Source organism: Odocoileus virginianus, chromosome 6 (genome assembly GCF_023699985.2).
Source record: "Odocoileus virginianus isolate 20LAN1187 ecotype Illinois chromosome 6, Ovbor_1.2, whole genome shotgun sequence".
Taxonomy (NCBI): domain Eukaryota; kingdom Metazoa; phylum Chordata; class Mammalia; order Artiodactyla; family Cervidae; genus Odocoileus; species Odocoileus virginianus.
The window spans coordinates 58,474,608-58,497,114 of record NC_069679.1 but is presented as its reverse complement, the minus strand read 5'-3'; the positions used below and the strand labels follow the sequence as shown (position 1 = coordinate 58,497,114).

General features: G+C 34.7%; 1 protein-coding gene across 9 annotated transcripts in view; it reads right to left on the bottom strand.

Moving 5' to 3' along the window:
• The window catches only part of KIAA0586 (KIAA0586 ortholog), a 119,981-nt gene that overhangs the window by 75,593 nt on the left and 21,881 nt on the right, over positions 1–22,507 (bottom strand). For all 9 annotated transcript variants that reach the window (XR_011488325.1, XM_070469412.1, XM_070469404.1 and 6 more), the window contains 9 exons: positions 17,719–17,851; positions 16,913–17,127; positions 16,419–16,491; positions 14,472–14,699; positions 13,373–13,547; positions 10,924–11,118; positions 8,644–8,831; positions 6,635–6,745; positions 5,398–5,478 (listed from right to left, as the gene is read on the bottom strand). Coding sequence is in view for 8 of the 9 variants with exons in the window: in XM_070469412.1 (XP_070325513.1) it covers positions 5,398–5,478; positions 6,635–6,745; positions 8,644–8,831; positions 10,924–11,118; positions 13,373–13,547; positions 14,472–14,699; positions 16,419–16,491; positions 16,913–17,127; positions 17,719–17,851 (1,399 nt within the window). In the remaining variant the exon portion in view is untranslated. The remainder of the gene's footprint in view (positions 1–5,397; positions 5,479–6,634; positions 6,746–8,643; positions 8,832–10,923; positions 11,119–13,372; positions 13,548–14,471; positions 14,700–16,418; positions 16,492–16,912; positions 17,128–17,718; positions 17,852–22,507) is intronic.

Below are 22,507 nucleotides of genomic sequence, written 5' to 3'. Positions count from 1 at the left end.
TTTGAAGTAAATCACAGATATCATACAATTTTATCTGTAAATAATCCAGTATGTACCTCAAAAAAAGTTAAGGATCTTTAAAAAGTGTAACTCAATAATATTCTCCTATTGAAAAATGAAGTTCATAGCTATTAAGTGGCAGAGCAAGGGTAGAAACACTCCTCTTTGAAGTCCAGATTCTTTGCTATTTCTATAATGTTTTTCACTTGTACATTGAACAGCTGTTAAATGTCACTTCTACACATTAGGAACATAAAGATAAATAATATTCTTTCCTTCAAGACATTCATGTGGAGCTCACAAGAGAAAACATACTAGTGAGCAAGTAACATTAATATATTACATATCTCTTAATATTTAAAATAAGGTTTTGTTTTATGATAAACAAAGCTGGTCTTAGTTCTGAAAGTCTAAGAAACATGAACAAATGTCTTCTTGAAAGTCTACTGACACATCATTATTCAAGTAGTCTCTATGATCTATAATCTTTTCTCCCATCCTTTATATAGGTTGGTGCAAAAGTAATTGTGGTTTCAGGACCTGAATTTTACATCATTCTAATTAGGCTCAAACACATCTTTAGTAATCAAAATAGAAACCCTTACAATCAATACATTTTTACCAACAAGAAACAAGTTGGTTTATTCCTCTAGCATATTCAAAAAACTCTTAGAAAGCATTTACTGCCTCCTGGTGGTTGTGGAAGCATTTCCCCTGCAAAAAGTTGTCTAGATGCTTGAAGAAGTGGTCGTTGGTTGAGGTGAGGTCACGTGAATATGGCAGATGAGGCAAAACTTCATAGACCAATTCAGTTTTTGAAGCATTGGTTGTGTGATATGTGGTCAGGTGTTGCTGTGGAGAACTGGGCCCTTTCTGTTGACTAATGCTTGTTGCAGGCATTGCAGTTTTTGGTGTATTCTCATCAATTTGCTGAGGATACTTCTCAGATGCACAGGTTTTGCCAGGATTCAGAGAGCTGTAATGGATCAGACCAGCAGCAGATCACCCAACAGTGACCATGACACTTTTTTTGGTGGAAGTTTGGCTTGGGAAGTGCTTTGGAACTTCTGCTCAGTCTAACCACTGAGCTGGTTGTTGCTGGTTGTATAAAATCCAATTTTCGTCATACATCACAATCTGATCAATAAACAATTCACCGTTGTGTAGAATAAGAGAAGGTAACACTTCAAAAAGATGAATTTTTTTCCTTTGTAGGCAGCTCATGAAACAACCACTTATCAAGCTTTTTCACCTTTCCAATTTGCTTCAAATGCCAAATGACCATAGAATGGTCGACACTGAGTTCTTGGGCAACTTCCCATGTAGTTGTAAGAGGATCAGCTTTGATGATTGCTCTCAATTAGTTGTCAACTTCCATTGGCTGCCCACTACACTCCTCCTCTTCAAGGCTCTCATCTCTTTTACAAAACTTTTCGAACCACCACTATACTTTATATTCATTAGCAGTTCCACTGCACTTTACATTCATTACCATTCATTCAGTTCAGTTCAGTTCAGTTCAGGAGCTCAGTCATGTCCGACTCTTTGTGACCCCATGAATCACAGCACGCCAGGCCTCCCTGTCCATTACAAACTCCCGGAGTTTACTCAAACTCATGTCCATCAAGTCGGTGATGCCATCCAGCCATCCTCTGTCGTCCCCTTCTCCTCCTGCCCCCAATCCCTCCCAGCATCAGGGTCTTTTCCAATGAGTCAACTCTTCGCATGAGGTGGCCAAAGTATTGGAGTTTCAGCTTCAGCATCAGTCCTTCCAATGAACACCCAGGACTGATCTCCTTTAGGATGGACTGGCTGGATCTCCTTGCAGTCCAAGGGACTCTCAAGAGTCTTCTCCAACACCACAGTTCAAAAGCATCAATTCTTCTGCGCTCAGCTTTCTTCACAATCCAACTCTTACATCCATACATGACCACAGGAATAGCAGGGGCCAAATGCATTGCTGATGTTGTGAGTTGTCTCCACTGATTGATAACCAATTTTGAACTCAAATAAGAAAATCACTTGAATTTGCTTTTTGTCTAACATCATTTCAATAGTCTAAAATACATATAAAGAGTAAGTAATAATTCATTAGAAAAAAACATAAAGCAAGAAATGTGCATTAAAATGATGTATAACATAACTACATTTAAGAATATATTGCAATATCAAGTGGCAAAGTTTAACAATGCAAAACCACAATTAGTTTTGTACCAATCTAATATTTTACTTCCTCCTAATTTTTCTCTCTATTTAATAATTTCTATCATTTCTATAACTCTTCCTGCTATATGGGCTCTTCTCTTGAATTTCAGACCCCTCCCAACTTTTTTCCTCAATATGAACTAAGCAGTAACTTTGTCAATAATCCAGAAATTAAAACAGACAAATGTAATAGAAGAAGGAACAGACTGCAGAGGAGAAAACCAAAGGGAATAAAGAAGAAAAAGGAAGTAGGAAGCAAGGGAGATGAGATGCAGGCGGGAAACAACAATCAAGTTCCATGGAGGTAGCTAGGTGATAAAGCTTTCCTGATGGCTCAGCGGGTAAAGAATCTGCCTGCATGCAGGAGACATAAGAGATGCAGATTCGATCCCTGGGTCAGGAAGATTCCCTGGAAGAGGAAATGGTAACCCACTCCAACATTCTTGCCGGGCAAATTCGATGGACAGAGGAGCCCAGTGGGCTTCAGTTCATGGAGGTCTCAAAGAGTCCGACACGGCTGAGCAACAAAGCATAAACACTGTACTATAGAAAAACAACCTCATAATTTTAAAATATATTCAACTGCAAAGTAAAAGGAAGCTTCTCAAAGCACTATAACATAATACTGATGATCAAAAGATACTCAACTATCAGAAAAAAGGCAAGAATGTCATCACCTCTCACCACTCCTTTTCAATATTGCACTAAGAAGTCCCTGCTAATGTAATCAGACAAGAAAAGAAAATTAAAGATATACAGAAATAAAACTACCTTTATATGCAGATGACATGATTATATATGTAGAAAATCTAGAAAAAAACAACAAAAAGACTCCCGTTTTTAAATAGCAATTATGGCAAGGTTGTAGGAATCAAGGTTAACTACACAAGTCTATCACTTTCCTATATATCAACAATGAACAAGTAGAATTTGGCATTAAAAACACAATACCATTTACATTAGCATGCTCCCTTAAAATGAAATACTTAGGTATAAAATCTACAAAACATGTACAAGATCTATGAGGAAAACTATATAATTCAAATGAATGAAATAAAAAACTAAATAAGTGGAGAAATATTCCATATTCATGGAGAGGAAGACTAAATAACATTAAGATGTCAGTTCTTCCCAAACTGATCTCCAGAGTCAATGTAATTCCAAGAAAAATCTCAACAAGTTATTTTGGAGATATCAACAAACTTACTCTAAGAGTTATATGGAGAAGCAAAAGACCCTGAAGAGCTAATATGATATTGAAGGTGAAGAATAAAGTTGGAAGACTGACAACATCCAACTTCAAGACTTACTATAAAGCAACAATAATCAAGGCAGTTATTTTATCTGGCAAAAGAGAAGACAAATCAATGGAACAGAATAAAGGACCCAGAAATAGATCCACATAAATACAGTCAACTATTCTATGGCAAAGAAGTAAAGGCAATACAATGGAGCAAAGATAGTCATTTCAACAAATGGCACTGGAACAACTGGACATTCACAGGCAAAACAACTAAATTTAGACACAGAGCTTACACCCTTCACAAAAATTAACTCAGAACGGATTATAGACCTAAAATTAAAATTCAAAACTATAAAACTAGAGATAACACAGGAGAAAACCTGGATGACTACGGCTATGGCAATGACTTTTTACTTCAGTTCAGTCGCTCAGTTGTGTCTGACTCTTTGCGACCCTATGAACCACAGCATGCCAGGCCTCCCTGTCCATCACCAACTCCCGGAGTTTATCCAAACTCAAGTCCATTGAGTCGGTGATGCCATCTAACCATCTCATCCTCTGCCATCCCCTTCTCCTCCTGCCTTCAATCTTTCCCAGCATCAGGGTCTTTTCAAATGAGTCAGCTCTTTGCATCAGGTGACTTTTTAGATATAAGACCAAAGGGACAACCCATGAAAAAACTAACTGATAATCTGGACTTCATTCAAATTAAAAATTTTTGCTCTTTGAAAAAGAATGTCAAGAGAATTAGAAAATAAGCTACAGACTAGGAGAAAATATTTGCAAAAGACCCATCTGATGAAGACTGTTAACCAAAATATACCAAAAAACTCTTAAAACTCAATAATAAGAGAAGAACCCAAACTTTAAGTTGGACCAAAGACCTTCAGGCAGCTCATTGAAGATGTACAGATGGCAAACAAGCATTTGAAAAGATGCTCCACATCATATGCCATCAGGGAAATGCAAATTAATACACAATAATATATCATCACACACCTGTTAGAATAGACAAAAGCTGGAATACTGACAATACCATATGCTGGCAAGGATATGAAAGAGCAGGAACTATCATTCATTGTTGATGAGAATGCAAAATGGTACACCAAGATGACAAGACAGTTTAGTGGTTTCTCACAAATGGAAAGATACTTTTACCATGTAAGCCAGCAATTGTGCTCCTTGATAACTACCTAAGGGAATTAAAAACTTATGTCCACACATAATCTGTACACAGATACTTATGGAAGCTTTATTCACAATTGCCAAAACTTGTAAACAACCAAAATGGCCTTTAGTAGGTGAATGGATAAACTGTGCTCCATTTAGACAATGGAATATTACTCAGTGCTAAAAAGAAATGAGTTTTCAAGCCATGAAAAGATATGGAGGAAACTTAAGTAAATATTACTGAGAGAAAGAAGCCAATCTGAGAAAGCTACATACTATACGATTCCAAGTATATAACATTCTGGAAAAGACAAAACTATGAAGACAGTACGGATAGGGGTGGGTAAGGGGAAGGATAAATAGAACACAGAGGACCTGGGGGCAGAGAAAATACTCTGTATAACAGCATAATGATGAATACATTTTTCCAAATCCATAGAATGTACAACATAAGATCACCTACATACTTTGAATATGATGTGTCAGTGTAGATACATCAACTTTAACAAATTAAAATTGTTAGGATATATTAATAATGGGGAAGGCTATGCATGTGTGGATGTAGGGAACATACAGATAATTTTTGTACATCTCTCTCAATTTTTCTGTGACCCAAAACTGATCTTAAAAACAAAAAAGTCTCAGGGTAATCCCCTGGCAGTTCATATGTTACATAGTGCAGCATAAAAAGAAAATTTAAGTTTAAAAAAAATAAGATAATCAAGTCACATGAAAAAATACTAGAAAAATAAATTCACAGGATTGCTAAGCTTTGTTACCTGTACAATATCAATTACTTCATCAAAGTTCGTTCCTGGAAACTTCACCTCTTCTTCATCTGCCTTCGTAAATTCTGGAGTCTAAGAAAGCATTTTCAGAAAGTTTTTGTTGCAAATTATACCTAATTTACTGTAATACCACCCACAGAATAAGCTTATAATTACATGCCTCTATTTTTTATGTTGATATCCTGCTCAGAAACGATGTAATTAGTAAATGAAATCCAAGCTAGTCTTAAAGTCATTAAGTTATCATTTCAACAGCTATAAAAAATTAGGTATCAATTTTTCTATCAAGGACTCCATCAACAATGCAATTTAAGTTAACTGATCAAGTTAATTATTGTGATTTTTCTCCTAAAGTTAAAGAAAAATGTTTATATGGATATATAAGTTTACACATACACAAACTCAAAAAAAGACAGCTAAAGAATCAAATAATTTATAAAAAAATAAAGAAAACAATTATTTTACAAATTTAGCCTCCAGGCCTCACAATATATAACCTATTTATCAAAAACCACAATAGACAATTCCTTAGAACACAATGACTAATAGTCTAAAAAAATCATTATTTGAAATTATATATGTTCTAATAAACTTCGAGTTAAAAGAAATACTGATGAAAAATTAAATCAGGCACAAACGGCATTCAGGGTCACTCTATTTCACTATTTTTGATTGTGAAAAATTGATGTTCTTCCTCTCCTTAAAACTATATGCTCAATGACTAAATTTGCTTACAACAGATGAAATCCAAGGAAAAGTTACAGTGCTAGTCCTAATTTTGTCATTTAGTCACAAGAAGAAAATAAATATTACTAGAAAGAAATGCATATTTTTGTATCATGTCAATAGTTTGACGACAAAGCAACATCCCAAAACATGAATTCCAACTGTCATTACAAATTCACATTCAGGGAAACTATAATATAATTCCCATTTAAATCAAGATTCTTCTCCAAAAAGACAGAAATTCTTTCCTCACATATGAATCTTACAGCTTAAGTAGCCAAAATGTTACACTAAGGATGATCACTTTCAAAATGTTGGTAAATGTAAAGGTCTTAATCAAACTCTTTTTTTCAAGTTCATAAGCAATTTCAAATTTGTTTTGAATCTCTTCCTTAGAACCTAAATGATTAAAATATATTATAATGGGAGACTTTGCACAGAACAACAGTTAAAATCTATAATCAGATTGTTCAAGGATATATGATACATTCCTAAATAATACCTGTATCCAGGTTCTCAAAGGAGGAGAAGATGCTTCTTTGGGACTAGAAGGAGATAGACCAACATCAGCACTACCATTAGAGATGCTGTCAATATCTACATTGGGTAACACCTAAAACAGAATACAACGTCCAGCTTTCAGGTCATCACTTTGACTCAAATATCTGTGAATCTATGTCTCAATAACATATTTAACTTTTTATTGCAAAGTCAATGGATAACAAATTTAAATTATGAAAGCACATTTTACAGAAACTGGAAAATAAAAGGGAAACACAAAGAATCCTACTTAAGACAACTTCATTTTTACTATCCCCTTATTTTTTTCCTATATACTACACATAGCTAAAATCTTAAATTGTTTCATTCCAGATTTTCCATTGTAATCAGGTCACAAATGCCTTACTATACTACCATATAGACGTCATAATTATATTTTAAATGACTGTACATATGCCGTTATTCTTTTATCATTTCCTGTTGGTAAACATTCAGGATATTCCTTATATACTCACTATTTGATAGATAGAAATATATCACTCCAAAAAATTTCATATATATATATATATGAAATATATATATGAAATATATATATATGAAATATATATATATGAAATATATATATATGAAATATATATATATGAAATATATATATATATATATATATATGAAATATATATATATAAATATATATATATATATATATGCCCTGACTTTGAATTATTTCATTATGATATACAGTCAGACATAAGAGTAACTTCTTGAGCCAAAAAGCATAATTATTTAAGATTCTTGGTAATTACTACTGAAATGCAATCCAAAAGAGATCTCTTTCCATCATAAAAACCATAGTCAGTCACCCAACTTTCACTGAAATTAGATAATAGAAGTATTTCAGCAAGAACAGTTTTTAAATGGAGATATATTATTCTTATCTTAATTTGTATTACCATGGTAACTAGCAAGATTTAAATTATTCAATTTGATATCTTATAAACTCTATTTCCTCTTCTCTAGAGTCTTACATTCTTTGAATATTTATCAATTTCCTCTTATGTTTTCTTACTAATTTATGGAAGTTTTTATATTTAAAAATGAATCTATCATATTCCTTTCATATGTTCTCACTGTATGTCACTTACCTCTTTATTTAGAAGATTTTTACATACATAAGTTTTAAATTTTATAGAATCAAGTCTGTTTTCTATCATATCTAAGTTTCCTCCTCTCATGTCGACTTAGCTTCAGTTTTGATAAGGACTGCATGCAATTATCTTCTAATTCTTTTGTTTTTATATTTTGTAGCTATACTTTAGCCTATTGCCTATTTGGAACTCATTTGCTATATACAGTAAAAATTTAGAGTCTAAAACTGATCTATTTCCACACTGCTAACCAATTATAACATACGTCATTTCTTTTAAGAGAATCCTATTTCCCATTGACTAATGAAGTATCTATTACATACTACATTCTTTTTAAAAACTAAGAATATTTCTTAAATGGGACCAGTATCAAAACACTAAACTCTTTGTTCTTTCAAATATCAAAATGATCCTGAAGTTCAATTAAAAAAAAATTAATGGCTTTTATTTTTAAAATACTATTTCACTTAAATCATACATTAACTTAGGAAGAATTGACAACCTGAATATTTAAAATTCACATACGAGTTCTCTCCCCATTCATTCAAGTCCTCATATATGTTTGAGTAAAGGTTAAAGTTTAATTATATGAACACATTAAGCCTTTTTAAAAATTAATGATAACATACTGTTCAATTATTCCCTTTGGAATATCATCAAGTCACCAGGATATGAGTCACTGGCTTAGAAAAGGTAGCTTAAACCATGTAGAACAAGGATAGTGATATCACATAAATATCATAGTTTTAAAGAATGAAAGATCAGGAAAGCAAAGTCTTCATGAAGCAATACAACAGATTTTAAGCACTGAAGTTATGCCAAAGGTTTTATTTCTTAAACTTTTCTGTTCATACACACTGCATACCTGTACAGAAAGCTGAGGAGGATCCCTTTTTTCTGACTTCATTTCTACAACTGCTATGTTAGGTTTCTTTACTCCAGGTTCTATTTTTCGAGATGATGGTGGAATTGAAGTTGTCACTGTTATAGGGTGTGGCTTATTTACAATTACCCCAGCAGGTGGTATGGAATCACTATTACTTTGCGTTTGTCCTAGAAAATTCGGGGGAGAAAAGGAGTCAACCATTTCAGAAATAGGAGAAAATTCTAATATATAACCTAGATCTTTATGGTTAAAATTCTCATATGAAAGGAAAGCACTACCTTTCCTTTCCCTTGGCAATCATCTTGCCCTCTGTCATCACTATCATCATGATCCTCACCATGTCAGCCTTTCCCCAGTGACTAACATATACTAGACACTCATATGTACTAAACACTTCACATTCACTATCTAAATTAAATAAGCCTATGAAGTATTAATATTATCCACACTTTACAGTTGAGGAAACAGAGGTTTAGAAACATAATTTGCTGAAGGTCATAAGAGGCAAAGGCAAAGGCAAGTTGAAGTATACTGCATTAATGCATTATTTTTATTCTCAAATTTTCATAAGAGCAAAAATGGACAGAAATAAAACCAACAACAAAATGCTAGTGTCTGACTACCAATAAATATCATGTAGGCCTACTATTTAGTAACTATCATAGCCATCAAAATTTTTGTTACCTTTTACTTCCAAATTTCCATTTCTTTCCTATATTTCAAAGTAAAGAGAGAGCAGTGCTCTCACTAAAAGCACAGACTCTAAAAATCACATGGCCTGGGTCTTAATCTAACTAATCTATCTACTCCACTCTAAATATGTGGCCTCTGAGAAATCACTAAACTCTTCTGTGCCCCAGTTTCTTCATTTATAAAACTGTACATTACTCTGTGGTTTATAGGGTGGATTAAATAAGCTAATTTATATAAAGTACTTAGATCTATACCTGGTACACAGTAAGGACCTTATAAGTATTGCTTAGTATTTTAGTAGAAGACATGGTTGAACAGACTGCTACCAAGTTGATATGTCATTAACCCATAATATCAAAAATAAAAAATTCTCTCAAGGTAAAAAAATATTCACATTATATATATACAAATATTCATAATAATTCATCAAAATTAAGAACTGCAATGACATTAAAAGAAAAAATAGCTAACTAGATTTGAAGAGCTGCTGCTGCTAAGTCACTTCAGTCATGTCCGACTCCGTGAGACCCCAGAGACGGCAGCCCACCAGGCTCCCCCGTCCCTAGGATTCTCAGGGCAAGAACACTGGAGTGGGTTGCCATTTCCTTCTCCAATGCAGGAAAGTGAAAAGTGAAAGTGAAGTCGCTCAGTCATGTCTGACTCTCAGTGACCCCATGGACTGCAGCCTACCAGGCTCCTCCATCCATGGGATTTTCCAGGCAAGAGTACTGGAGCGGGGTGCCATTGCCTTCTCCATTTGAAGAGCTAGGGTGATACTAAAAATTATTTGTTCAACTTTTACAATGATGGGTCTGAGAGAACTCAAATAATAACAAACTCTTAGCTTAGAACACACAGCTACATAATTTTTACTTATCATAGCTTAGTCCAAAAGTACATAAAAGGTAGTTCAAAGTACTTCTCCTAAGATATGATGATATTAAACCAAACAAAATCCTTAAATTCTTTAGTTATTATGAATGCTTATGACACGTGTAGCTTCCCTGGTAGCTTGGCTGGTAAAGAATCCGCCTGCAATGCAGGAGGACCCAGTTCGATTTCTGGGTCAGGAAGATCCGCTGGAGAAGGGACAGGCTACCCACTCCAGTGTTCATGGGCTTCCCTGGTGCTCAGCTGACAAAGAATCCGCCTGCAATGAGGGACACCTGGGTTTGATCCCTGGGTTGGGAAGAGTCCCCTGGAGAAGGGAACGGCTACCCACTCCAATAGTATTCTGGCCTGGAGAATTCCATGGACTGTATAGGCCATGGGGTGCAAAGAGTCGGACACAACTGAGTGACTTTGATGACATGTCTAAACATTATTTTAATTTCACCTACAGCAATATACTATAAAATACTGTAAGAATGTTTCCTGTGAGTGAAAACACAGCATCATTTCAGACACTGTTACTAAACAAAGTAAAACATATCCTGAAGCCCTATTCACAAATATAAGCAACACATAAAGGAAAAGTACATGACTACTGTGTCAGTACCATTTTTAAGTTATGTTATTGCCGAATAGAATTTTTAAATTTGTGCCATATATTTTGTTGGGTCTTACCTAAAAGAACTGCCATAGGTATAAGATGACCTTCCAGTGTACCTGAAAAAGTAGGCATTTCCCGGCTTGGGCTGAACAAATACTGCTGATCACCAGGAGACAGTGTAGTAATAGAATGTTGCAACTTAGAATCCACTTTTGTAGGTTTTGTGGCAGAAAAGTCTGTTTGTGTTCTTATAGACTTTACTTTAGTGCCTATAATAATCATCAATGGCAGATATTTTAAAATATTGTTTGAACATCTACAAATATAGCAACTCTTCTTCACAGAAAGCTCTCATTCTATGTAACATTACAGGACCCCAAAATACAAGTAACATATAAATCAAGGAGGGACAAACTTGTTCTTAAGTGGCCAGATAGGATATATTTTAGCCTCCTGGCCCCAGTGGTCTCAGTGGCAACATCTCAATTCTGCTGTTGTAGCATGAAAGCACTCATAGACACGTACATAAATGAATGTGTACCTATGTTCCAACAGAGTTTTATATATAAAAACAGGCATGGAGACTGCAGGCTGTGGTTCTTCAATCTCTGAATAGATGCAACAACTTGTGCAAATAATATGATAGAAAAGATACAATGACTAGGGGAATTTCCCATTAAGACTCTGTGCTTCCAATGCCTGGAACCTGGGTTCAATCCCTGGTCAGGGAACTAAGATCCCACATGCTGCATAGTGCAACCAAAAAATAAATACAAAAAGTTAAAAAAAAGAAAAAACAAAGAAATGATATAATGACTAGGAAAAATTGTTGATTAAGATTTGAAAGAATATTCAGCATGTATTACTTAACTCATTAACATTTTTTCCAACAGGTGTAAAAAAGTTAAAGATCATTTTTGGAATTGAAAATTTTTTTCATCCTCTCATTATTCTGAATAACCAGACTTTATCCTTGGAAATAATGTAAGGATAATCAAATTCTATACTTATTAAAACCTTGCAAAAGTTAAGTAAAAGTGTAAAGGAAAAGAAATGAAAATCTTTTCTAAATTAATACCTGACATGACTACATTTTTAGTTTTAATATACGAGTAATTTTATAAATCTGGACTTGTAAATATAGTTTTATGATCCCAGGAAGAAAAATTTTAGTATTACATCTATAATTTTTTTTATCGCCTTCTCAAGTATTCATTCATTCAACTGAATGAATGTTTTTCTTGCAAGTTTATTTAAAATACATTCTCTCAGCATTTAAAATGTGTTTGGCATCATTCCAGACAAAGGGAATACAAGTACTGAATAAACCAACTGTACTCACGCAGCTTATAACTTCTTAAGGAAAAAAACTGATAAAAAATACAAATACAGATACAAATAAAAAACTGATAAAAAATACAACATCAGACAGTGAAAACTGCTATGAAGAGCAATATGCCGAGGAAGGGAATAGAGAGGGTTAGGGGATGATATTTTGGATGAGATGGTCAACATAGACCTCTCTGAGGAGCTAACAGCTAAGAACAGAGATTGAAAGAACTGAGAGTGAGCCACGCAAGGGTCTATGGGAAAAGCTCTCCAGGCAGGTACCAAGGTCCAAAAAGGAGGCTGTATCCATAGGTTCTCAATCACTTTATCATTAAAAGAGTTAATTCATACAGTGATTTTTGGATTTGAAAGTATTTTAAAACCTTGGGACATTTTTTGCAAAAGTTTCCAAATCCCAAATATAAGTTAACAGCAAGCTCTAATAAATCAAGGAAACATTAGGGTACATATCATCCACAAAGCCTACTAAAATAAAATCTGATAAACTGACACCCTATATGATGAATTAACTTTTGTAAAGGAAAGGAAAAATAAAGCAACCCCCAACTCACAAGACAGGATCAGAAAGGAAAATGAATTGGGACCCACAAGTTATGGCATATTATCAAAGTGGCTTACAGACTGCTAAAGCACAAGCTACATTTCAAAACGTAACCAAAGTCAACAGACTCAATACCGAACTGAGTGTTATATTTAAGTATGCTAGTCAAGTGGTATGAAAACATATAGTGATAGATAAAGATATTTTTACTTGTATATAAACATGATAAAAAATTTTTCACTTCTGCTGCTTAAGGCTCTTTGAGAACAAACCAAACTTCAAAAGTGCCCACAAGCACTTTTATGATAATGTACAGCATAAGGCTCATCTTTCTGTCCATAAAGAACACGACAGACTAAGATCTGCAAGAACAGTCTGCGTTCCCTAGATTACAATTTAAATTGCTTAAGAGTCATCATCTCATAAATTTTATCATGTTTATCTGAAGATACCATCTAATACTACTTTCCCCCCAATATTTCAAATCTGGTCTATTTTTTCCTACTCTCCTGGAAGGAAATATTTCCATCCCTAAGCATGATATAATTTGAATGTATTTATAAGTAATCAATAAAAAGCAAAAATGAAACTTTATATATTAAACTGATATCACAAAAAACAAGGTTTCATACCTTTAACTCGTTCTATTACTTTTGGTCTCTGCGGTCTGGATTTAGGAGATGGAGAATTAAATCTGAGATATGGTCCTTTTTTAAGAGTGCTGCGATGACCCTGATAAACTGGTTTTCCATAGATTTGTAACATATAATCCTTGTCTTGAACCACTGTAGTTGCTTTCAAAAATCCCTAAGTACACAAAGGTATTCAACTCATCAGCAAAATAGTCATCAAACACTTATCTCATTTTTCTAAAACCTCCTTTTGCCAGCTTAAGTACTATATTAAGAATGATCAGATTAAGAAAATCCTCTATATTAAATGGCTCTTGAATTCTGGAGACAATTTCCAAACTGCAGTTTTACAGTTTTCAAAAGGATGAAAGTTAAAGACAAAAATAATTTACCCAAGACACATGAAGATTCTTACACTACTAAGCATATTTTCAGTACCAAAAAGAAAGTTTAAACACATTTTACATCTGAAAGTAGTAACTTTCAAGTATAGTAAAATGACACAAACCAAGTCTTTAAATAATTTTCTACATTTCTGATCCCACCTTCAATCATAATCTAAATGCCACAGAAAAGTAGCATTTATTGAATATGTGCTAAGCACCAAGCACTGAATTAATTAGATGCTTTATTAATCTGCCCAACAGTCCATGTTTGGCATTAACAAAGTTACTACTCAGAGCAGCCAAAAAATTCCCTCCATAGCATCTAGTACCTTGCCATGCAATCACTGGGCACTAAACAGACATTTACTAAACTGAAAAATAACCAAACAAAAATACACACATACACATGTACACATGCAAAGATGAAATACAATTTTGAATACCATGAACTAAAAAATCTAATTTTTGGACTAGATGATTTCTAGATAAATCCAGTATAACTGAAATACTATGTCAACTCAAAAGGAAAGAATGGTATACTTTGTGCAATAATTTCTATTTACAGATATCAAAAACTCTAAGTATCAGTAGTTAAAGATGGTTTTCATTTGAATAGCCATTCATATTTTCAAAACATTTTCACAGTCATTTCATTATTTATATCTTTAATAATAATGCAACATTTACATCACAAAACCAGATTAGGATCTTACTTCTTTTCTCTCTTTTTGTAAGCTTGAAGCAGGCATGCTCCTTATAGGTGGATTTCGAAGATGATCCTCTTTTTGTTTTTGAGAATGTTTTCTTGGAATTACAGAGTTGTTTACAGTTTTATCTTGTGTGTCGGTTTTTATGTATTTATTTATGTAGTGAGCTCGCTTGTTCCTTTCATTCTTCTGATCAAATCTCTTTTGTTCATAATCTTTTCTTGTCAGTTCATCCTTAACATAACCAAAATTAAAATTACTTAAAATCTATCCAAGTAGTAACACTTCACATCCAAAGTTATTGTTGTTGTTGTTTAGTTGCTAAGTTTTGTCTGACTCTTTAGCGACCCCATGAACTGTAGCCCGCCAGGCTCCTCTGTCATGGTATTTCCCAGCAAGAATACTGAAGCAGGTTGGCATTTCCTTCTCCAGGGGATCTTCTTGACCCGGGGATCAAACCCACAACTCCTGTGGCCCCGACACTGGCAGGTAGATTCTTTACCGCTGAGGCACCAGGGAAGCCCATTTTTTCCTACTGTTATAGAAATATGATTTAGCAGTTTTAAAAGCTTTATAAATAAATGATATTGGTTTACATGTGAATAAAAATTCTTTTTAGAATAAGCAAAAAATTTAAAAGACTAGTATTTTATGGAGCAGAGGAATGAGAAACAGTAGATGATCTTCAGGGGTAAGAGGGCAATTTTTCATCATAGAGGTTTTTATACCTTTTGATGTTTAAACTATGTGAATATAGTAACTTCAAAAATTAAATTAAAAAATAAATTTTCAAAAAGTAAAAATTTTGTAATAAAGCTCTGAAATATTTATAAATTAGAAGTTACTTGAAGGTTTAAAGAAGCATATTTTGCATGAAATCTACTGTTACAGAGTGACATATATTGCTGGTCATCTGAAGAATAAGACGTGAACTCCAAGTCTTTTGACCCTTAGGTCAATTTTTTTTCTGATGCATCACATAGCAGCTAATATAAATAAACTCTTTGTAACTGTATTAGAGATACATATTCTTAAAACAACAGTGTTTAAAAGTGTATTTTAGAGAGTTCCCTGGTGGTCCAGTGGTTAGGACTCTGCTCTCATTGTCAAGGGCCCAGATTCAAACCCTAGTCAAAAAAGGAAGATCCCAAAAGCTGCATGGTGTAGCCACAAAAAAAAAAAAAAAAGAAAGAGACAACAAACAAAACAACACACACACACATAACCTCCCCCCGCTCCCCCAAAAAAGTGTATTTTAGTGTTTACTGCTATGGAAACCAAACTAACACTTCATCCTGCTACACCTGTGAGTAAGCATATACACACAATCTTACAGTCGGGAAAAAAACATTTTGCACCTCAAGGTAAAAATGAGTTACCCTGCCTAGTTGTGCTTACTTAAATACATAAAATATTGAGAAATATCCTTTAAATTACTGACCCCCTAATAAAAAGAACTCTCCTGGATTTTTGCAATACTAATGTCTGTAGATACACCATAAGATGTGTGGAAGCGAGAAAGTGGCAATTTTTCTATCTGGAACTGACTTCTCTAAACACAGTAACCTGAGAGATTTTTGTGGAGTATTTTAAGTAACTTTGATGCTTTTACTTTGGTAAGCCAATGTTTCTAAATCTGCTGTCTTCTTTTTTTCTTAAGTATACTTTTTTATGTCTACTTTCTTTTCCAAATGCTTTCGCTAAATTTTCTTTGAAATCATTCATATCTTAGTTATTGTCTATAATTTTCCAGTTAAGAGCCATAATATAATTCATGAGACAAAGCACAGTTGAATAAAATGGAATTTATTACTAATAAGTACAATGGGTGATAGAGTGAAATTAAGACTTATAAGTGGACTTATAAGGAATATTTTGAGAATAGCTATGATACTTATAAATTGGAATCAATGGTATGTCTAAAGAATTCACTTAATTCTTTCCAATACCTACTTGAATTTCTGCAGAAATTGTTTTAATCCAGTCATCTACAGTCTTTCTGATCCGAATCTTCTCTGATATCTCTCTACAAAAGAGAAAAAAGAATTGTCTTAGATTAACATTAAAGATTCTAAGAACAGATCTTCTATCTAGCTTTGAATCTATTGTGTAGTCCAATATCGTTCATCTGAAAAGGAAAACCCAAAGTTATTAGTTTAATCAAATGTTTCAAGGATGCCTGCAAAGCATATGTAGATTCCAGTAAATATATACCAAAAAGAGAAAAAAAAAATTAAAGGGAAAATTAACACCTGTGAAAAATAGCAGCAGCATGTGTATATCCAAATTCCAACTTTATAATAAGCCCACACTATCAAAGGCAATGAAGAATCTTTTCTAAACGTCAAAACACATTAAAGCAAAAGGACGTGCTTAGAAAAAAATGAAGAGAGCCTGTAAACTGGCAGTCTCATAAAAAACCTTGGGATGCCAACACCCTGTCCTACCTGTTGTTGGATAGAGCATTGATAAATGAATACATGGCAGCTCCATCCTTTGCACGAATTATAGCTTCCAGATTTTCTTCAAGTACTTTTTTATTATTTTGTACTCCTCTTAAAATCTTCTCAGCATCTTTCAATACAGATCTTGTATTTGTTATCTGAAGCTTAATGGAATTCTGTGGACGATCAGCAAGCCCTGACATCTGAGATTCTTTCAACTTGAAAGATAAAAAGGCAAGAATATCAATATGTAAAACTTATATTCATATTTTAATCCACATAAAAGCTGTTAATATAGTTTGGGGCATATACTACACCAGTTTAAGGAATGAATTTGTCTAGCTGAAGAGCTATAAAAGAATACTTGGCGACTAAAGTTTCTCTCCATTTAGGTGTATACTGTGAATGTTCCGTGAAATGGGGCTGGGAAGCCCAAAGTAGTTCAGAGTTCTATAAAAGCTCTCTGGTGAAGAAAGCTAAACAAATTAAGAGCAAGTTGGCTCTGGGTAGGCAGGGCAGACAATATGAACTGGATAAACAAGGGCCATTCACATTCCCCTTCGGCCTTCCTTCCTCTCCAACAGAAGCCTGAGAGTGACAGTTGGCCATGTGACTCACTCTTAGCCGAGGAGTAGTAAGTAGAAATCACCTGACGAGGGCTTTTGGAAAAGTTTTGTAAGGGAAACAAGGGCTGACATGTATTTCAGCGCTCTGTCTTCCTCCTCCTCCTGCTCTGTCTTGGTAACTTTATTTCTTCATAATTTTTACCTTTGCTCGTCATTAATTTCATGACTTTGTTCGCACTCTACCTGGAGCATGCTATTCGTTTCTTTCCTCTTTTGGTCAAGTTCATGAAGAATATCATCAGACTTCTGCACAGTCACTTTAGCTGTTCCTAGTTCTTCATAGGAAGGAAATCTTTGAGTGGCTATAGTATCAATGCTGTAAAAGATTTCAAAGTAAAGTTTCCTAAATTGTCATAAATGCAGTAAACATTTGATGATATAAATCTTTGATACATTCTTAGTTATATGAATTCTAAAGGGGTCCCATTAAAATTGTACAAAGAATCAGTCAATTATGTGGTTAAACATACAAAACACAAAAATTGCAAGAAACAAAATTACTCCGACCAGATTGGTTTAAGAATAATAGGGAAAGAGCAGAAAATGGTTTTCCTTTGAAGAAACTCACATGCAGAAGCACTCCTAGAATGGTAGAGTAATAATCTCTAAAAATCTACTCCTGAATAAAAGCAGACAAAACACTAGCAAAAATGGCCAAATCAGCTTTTTCAGAATGGTGGAAATTAAACAAAAGCTTGTAACCCAAGGAATAGTTACTTAACAAAAATGACTGACAAGAACAGCAAGCTCTATGATATTTTAAATTGCTCTATTCCCAGAGGCCTTTCCCCAACTGTGAGTAGCTTTGAAAATCAACAGCCTCATAATCACTGTAGCTGTGAAAACCAACAGCCTCACAGTCATTAAAAGGGTGGAAGAAGTGTGGAGCTCCTCAAAAAAGTCATATTCACAAGGTTTCTCCTTAAATCTAACTCAGTGAGAAATCCCATCCCACGGTCATTTTTTTAAAACAGTGGCAACTGTTTAACATCTTAGCTGCCTGAGGGAGTCATACCAGTTGAAGCAAACAAAGAGGGTGGACAATAAGCCAAAAACTTGGGGAAGGAGATGTCCATGATGGAGTTGTTTGTTTTTTTAATTTTCGGCCACACCCCGTGGCATGTGGAACATGACCAGAGGTCCAAGCCACACCCCTTGCACTGGAGGGTGGAGTCTTAACCACTGAATTGCCCGGTAAGTCCCTGCGATGAAGTCTGAAAAGCTCCGAAACACTACTGGGGCTTTAAAAGGTCACATGCATGTACAGGGCTATATGAATGCACAAGAATGAGCTAAGAAGGGCATAATCTTTCACATCTGGCTTACCATGAACTCTGTACAAGTAGGAAGTTAGGATTAAGACAGGCTTACATACTGTTGGAGCACTGAAGGTGTTTCCCAGTGTATACACACACACACACACACACAGCCGCTCGGCAAAGACAGTGAGACTTATGCATTCAAAATAGTTAGAAAATCTTTCAATCATTAGCTGACTTAGCTAACCAAATGGAGACTTGCTACACATAATAAAGAACAAAAATTATAGAATTAGTCCAAGAAAATCATTAGACAGCAACAACAACAACAACCAGCAATAACAACAAACCCTGGTGGGAGGGTGGGAGTTGATGGAAGAATCTAATTTCCAGAATTGGCCCATTAAATCATTTTAAATGTCCTTTTTCAACAAAAAGTTGTGAGATACAAAGAAGTAGGAAATAGAACTCAGACACAGGAAAAAGAATATCAGTAGAAACTATCCTTGAGGAACTCCAAATATTGGACTTAACTAGAGAAAGACCATAAATTAGCTACTATAATCAGAGAAAAGCATCAGTCCCTGGGTTGGGAAGAGCTGGAGGACAGCATGGCAACCCACTGCAGTACTCTTGCCTGGGAAATTCCATGGATAGAGGAGCCTGGCAGACTACAGACCATGAGGTTGCAAAGAGTCAGACACAACTGAGCGACTAATACTTTCACTTTTCAAAAGAATGAAAGGACTGATGCTGAAGTTGAAGCTCCAATACTTTGGCCACCTGACCCAAAGAGCCAACTCACTGGAAAAGACCCTGATGCTGGGAAAGACCGAAGGCAAAAGGAGAAGGAGGGTGGCAGAGGATAAGATGGTTAGATAGCATCACTGACTCAATGGACATAAATCTGAGCCAACTCTGGGAGACAGTGAAGGACAGAGGAGCCTGGTGTGCAGGAGTCCATGGGTTGCAATAAGTCAGACATGACTTAAGAGACTGAACAACAACAACAAAAATAAAAATGAAGTCTTGGGAATTCCCTGGTGGTCCAGTGGTTAGGACTCCATGCTGAAGGCCTGGGTTCAATCTCTGGTCAGGGAACTAAATAAGATTCCACAAGCCACGGGGCAAGACCAAAATAAATAAATAAATAAGAATGAAGTCTCATCAAACAAAGAATATCAAAAAAGATAAAAGCTATTGGACTTCTGTGGTAGTACAGTGGATAAGAATCTGCCTGCTGATGTGAGAGACATGGGTTCCATTCTTGGTCCAGGAAAATTCCACATGCCATGAAGCAATTAAAGCTCATGCACTACAACCACTGAGGCCGTGCACCACAGAGCCCACGTGCCACAACTACTGAGCCCACAGACCTAGAGACCATCCTCTGCAACAAGAGAAGACACCACAATGAGAAGCCTGTACACCGCAACAAAGAGGAGGCCCTGCTTCCCACAACTGAGAAAGCCCACAAGCAGCAGCAAAGACCCAGTGCAACCAAAAATAAATACATAATTTTTTTAAAAAAGAGAAATTCTGGAGTTGAAAAATACAGCAACTGAAACGCAAAATTCACCTGACAGGCTAAACAGCATATTCAAATTGGTAAGAGAAAGAATCAGCAAATTTAAAGACAGGTTAATAGAGATTATCCAGTTTGAGGAATGGGCTTCCCAAGTAGTGCTAGGGTAAAGAATCTGCCTGCCCATGCAGGAGATGCAAGCGACTCGGGTTTGATCTCTGTATTGGAAAGGTCCCCTGGAGTAGGAAACGGCAACCCACTCCACTATTCTTGCTGGAAATTCCATGGACAGAGGAGCCCGGTGGGCTATAGTCTATGGGGCCACAAAGAGTTGGGCGTGACTGAGCAACTGAGCACAGTTTGAAGAACAGAGCAAAAAAAGAATGAAAAAAACTAAAATCCTTAAGACCCGTCAGATACCATCAAGCATACCAACACAGGACATAGCCCAAGGAGAAAAAAAAAAGGTCATGTGTACTATTTAACTGTGTAAAAAAAATAACGGCCAAAAAATTCCCCAACTTAATGAATGTTAATTCACTCATCCAAGAAGATCAACAAAATTTTAGGAGGATGAACTCAAAGAGATCCACGTTTAGACACATCAAACTGTCAAAAGCCTAAGACAAAGACAGAATCCTTAAGATAAAAGTGATTAATTATATACAAAGTATCCTTAGTAAGATTAACAGTATATTTCTCATCAGAAATAATGAAATCTAGAAGGTAGTAAAATGATATATTCAAAGCACTAAAAGGACAACAGTATCAACCAAAAATTCTACATTCAGTAAAACTATGCTTCAAAGATAGAAATTATGACATTTCCAGATAAAAACAACTGAGAGCATTCATCACTAGCAGACCTACCCTATAGTAAATACTAAAAAGAGTCCCTTAGGGTGAAATAAAAGGACGTTATGCACTAACTCAAATCCACATGAAGAAATAAGAGTATGGGTAAAAGTTAACTGTATAGGTAAATATAAAATACAGTATTAAATTATTTGTTTATAACTCTCTCCTTCTATCTGATATAAAAGACAACTGTGTAAAACAGTAATTATCAAGCTGTAGAGACAAGCTTATAATGTATAAAGACATAATTTGTATGATAATAATAGCAGAAAGAAAAGAGGAGGGAATCAATCTATATTGCAGTCAAGTTTCTGAATCCTGTAGAAATTAAACTGGTATTAATCCTAACTAGATTGTTTTAAATTAAGATGTTAATTGTAGTTCCTAGGGCAACTACTGAGAAAATAATTTTTAAAAGAAATAATAAAAAAAAAGCAGTAAGGGAATTAAAATGTTATACTAGAAAATATCTATTTAATGTTTAAAAAAAGACACTACGGAGGAATAGTAGAATTAAAAAAAGACCTAACATATATAAAAACATATAACAACATGACAGACATAAATCTTACTTTATCAGTAATTACACTAAATGTAACAAACTAAAATTGTACAATGTCTCATGAGATTACACAAAACGTAGCTTCTTTAGTTTTCGTTACTGTAGTTTTCATGACATTCAAGAAAAAATTATAGTGGCTGACTATACCTTGACTTTTACTATTTACTTGACTCTTTAAAAACTTTTTATAATATAATGTAATTTCAAACACAAAAGTAGAAAGAGTAGTATAATGACCTCCATATACCTTATTTACCTACATCAATAACTAACTCACGGCTATCTTCATTTCATTTATACTTCCAACCTGGTTTTCCCCACCCTGCAACAGATTATTATTGAAGCAAATCCCAGATATCAGTTAATCAGAAATGAATAGTAAATAATCTACATTTTGAGAAAATTAGATGTATTCATTTGGTGGCTTAGATGGTAAAGAATCTGCGTGCAGTGCGGGAGACCTGGGTTTGAACCTTGGGTTGGAAAGATTCCCTAGAGAAGGCAAAGGCTACCCACTTCAGCATTCTGGCCTGGAGAATCTCCATGGACAGAAGAGACTGGCAGGCTCCAGTCCATGGGGTCACAAAGAATCGGATATGACTGAGCGACTAAACACACACACACTGTATAATTGTAGAAAAGAGGAAAGATATATTAGCAGAAGAAAATGGTAACTAAATCTAAGACAATTTTTAAAAGCAATCTTATAAATCCATTAAAATTCCTAAAGAAATTTTAGAAATATTAAAAAAAACTCTGTTCAATCTG